Genomic DNA, 1,870 nt, shown 5'->3' with positions numbered 1-1,870 from the left:
CCAGTGCTGGTGCTCCCTGGCCATGTTGCTGGGCCACGACCCTTTTCCTTCCACCTCTGCACATGGTCACTGCCTCTGTAGTCACACAAAAGGCCTCAGAGAAAAGATATAAGAAAAAAAATATACTTCATATGGTTTAAATTTAGAACAAAGATGAGGGATATTATTTCAAAGTGAACAAAATTACTCAGAATATTACAGGAAAGTAAGAACAAAACCAAACAACAAATAAAACCAATTGGCATCGCCTATGGTGAGTAAGGTTTTCAATGGTTTTCAGAGGAGGAGAGGCAAGAATGTTAATTGATTATGAAAAACACCTGGTCATCACTTTCCACATAGCATTCTTGAGCTCCTGGTTCCTCATGCTGTAGATGAGGGGATTCACTGCTGGAGGCACAACCGCATACAGGACTGCCAGCACCAGGTCCAGGAATGGGGAGGATATGGAAGGTGGCTTCAGTTGAGCAAAGATGATGGTGCTGATGAAGAGGGAGACCACAGCCAGGTGAGGGAGGCACGTGGAAAAGGCTTTGTGCTGTCCCTGCTGCGAGGGGATCCTCAGCACAGCCCTGAAGATCTGCACGTAGGACAGTAAAATGAAAAGAAAGCACCCCCCAAATAGAATAGCACTGACCACAAGAACTTGAACTTCCCTGAGGTAGGAGTCTGAGCAGGAGAGCTTGAGGATCTGAGAGATTTCACAGAAGAACTGGTCCAGGGCATTACCACAGCAGAGAGGTAGTGAAAAAATATTGGCAGTGTGCAGCACAGCATGGAGAAAGCCACTGCCCCAGGCAGCTGCTGCCATGGTGGCACAGGCTCTGCTGCCCAGGAGGCTCCCATAGTGCAGGGGCTTGCAGATGGCAATGTAGCGGTCATAGGCCATGACCGTGAGAAGAGAAAATTCTGCTGAAATTAAAAAGACTAGCAAAAAGACCTGTGCAGCACATCCTGAGTAGGAAATCTCCCTGGTGTCCCAGAGGAAATTAGCCATGGCTTTGGGGATAGAAGTGGAGATGGAGCCCAGGTCGATGAGGGCAAGGTTGAGGAGGAAGAAGTACATGGGGGTGTGGAGGCGGTAGTTGCAAGCTACAGCAGTGAGGATGAGGCCGTTTCCCAGGACAGCAGCCAGGTAGATGCCCAGGAAGAGCCCAAAGTGCAGGAGCTGCAGCTCCCATGTGTCTGCAAAAGCCAGGAGGAGGAACTCAGTGATGGAGCTGCTGTTACACATGTACTATCTCTGAGCAAGGGAGCCTGTCCAAAAGAAGCAAAGACAGTGCAAAATTTAATTTCTTCTCTGACTAAAATCCATTGCATGTCTCATAGAATACCCTACAAACACCACACTGCCTCATTGGCTTCAGGAAGAGCTTTCTGCAGCTCCTTGGCTTACCTCTGGTTGGTGCTCTGAGGGTGCCACAACAAGCAGGGGGCTGTGCTGTGGACTCTGTAGCAGTCCGTCCTGGTCTACGGCATCATGTAAAAGGGAACCAGGAGTCATCTGAGAAGTCCACAGGCCAAGGACATCTCTCTGATCTCAGAACATGAGGAGAAGGTCAAATAATCCCTTAAGAAACAACAAAGGTGGCTCAAAGCGGCAGCAATGCTCAAGGAGCCTTAGTCTCTAATACGGATGTTACTACTCCATTACCATCCCTCTGCCTCAGCACCCAGTCAGAGAAATGGAAACAGAGACTGTAGAAATTGCATTGCCTTCAGGTAGCTCTTGCCTTGCAGTTCTACTGTGCAATGCCCTGCAGAGGTGTGGGGCTGTAAGCAGCCTGCCCCAGGCAGCAGACTCTGGGCAGCAGCAGGATCCTGCTCTGCCCTGCCGAGGGTCATCGTTCCGCCCACAGCTTCTCACCAC

At 49.9% G+C, this 1,870-nt stretch overlaps 1 protein-coding gene across 1 annotated transcript; it reads right to left on the bottom strand.

The window, feature by feature from the left end:
- Positions 1-307: 307 nt before the first annotated feature.
- LOC137846073 (olfactory receptor 14C36-like) lies at positions 308-1,234 on the bottom strand. The gene has a single exon (XM_068663694.1). It carries the CDS (start codon positions 1,232-1,234, stop codon positions 308-310), a length of 927 nt encoding a protein of 308 aa, XP_068519795.1.
- Between the last annotated feature and the right edge of the window lie 636 nt (positions 1,235-1,870).

Source organism: Anas acuta, chromosome 30 (assembly GCF_963932015.1).
Source record: "Anas acuta chromosome 30, bAnaAcu1.1, whole genome shotgun sequence".
Lineage (NCBI taxonomy): Eukaryota > Metazoa > Chordata > Aves > Anseriformes > Anatidae > Anas > Anas acuta.
Note: the sequence above shows the minus strand (reverse complement) of the source record. Positions and strands in the feature narration are given on the sequence as shown.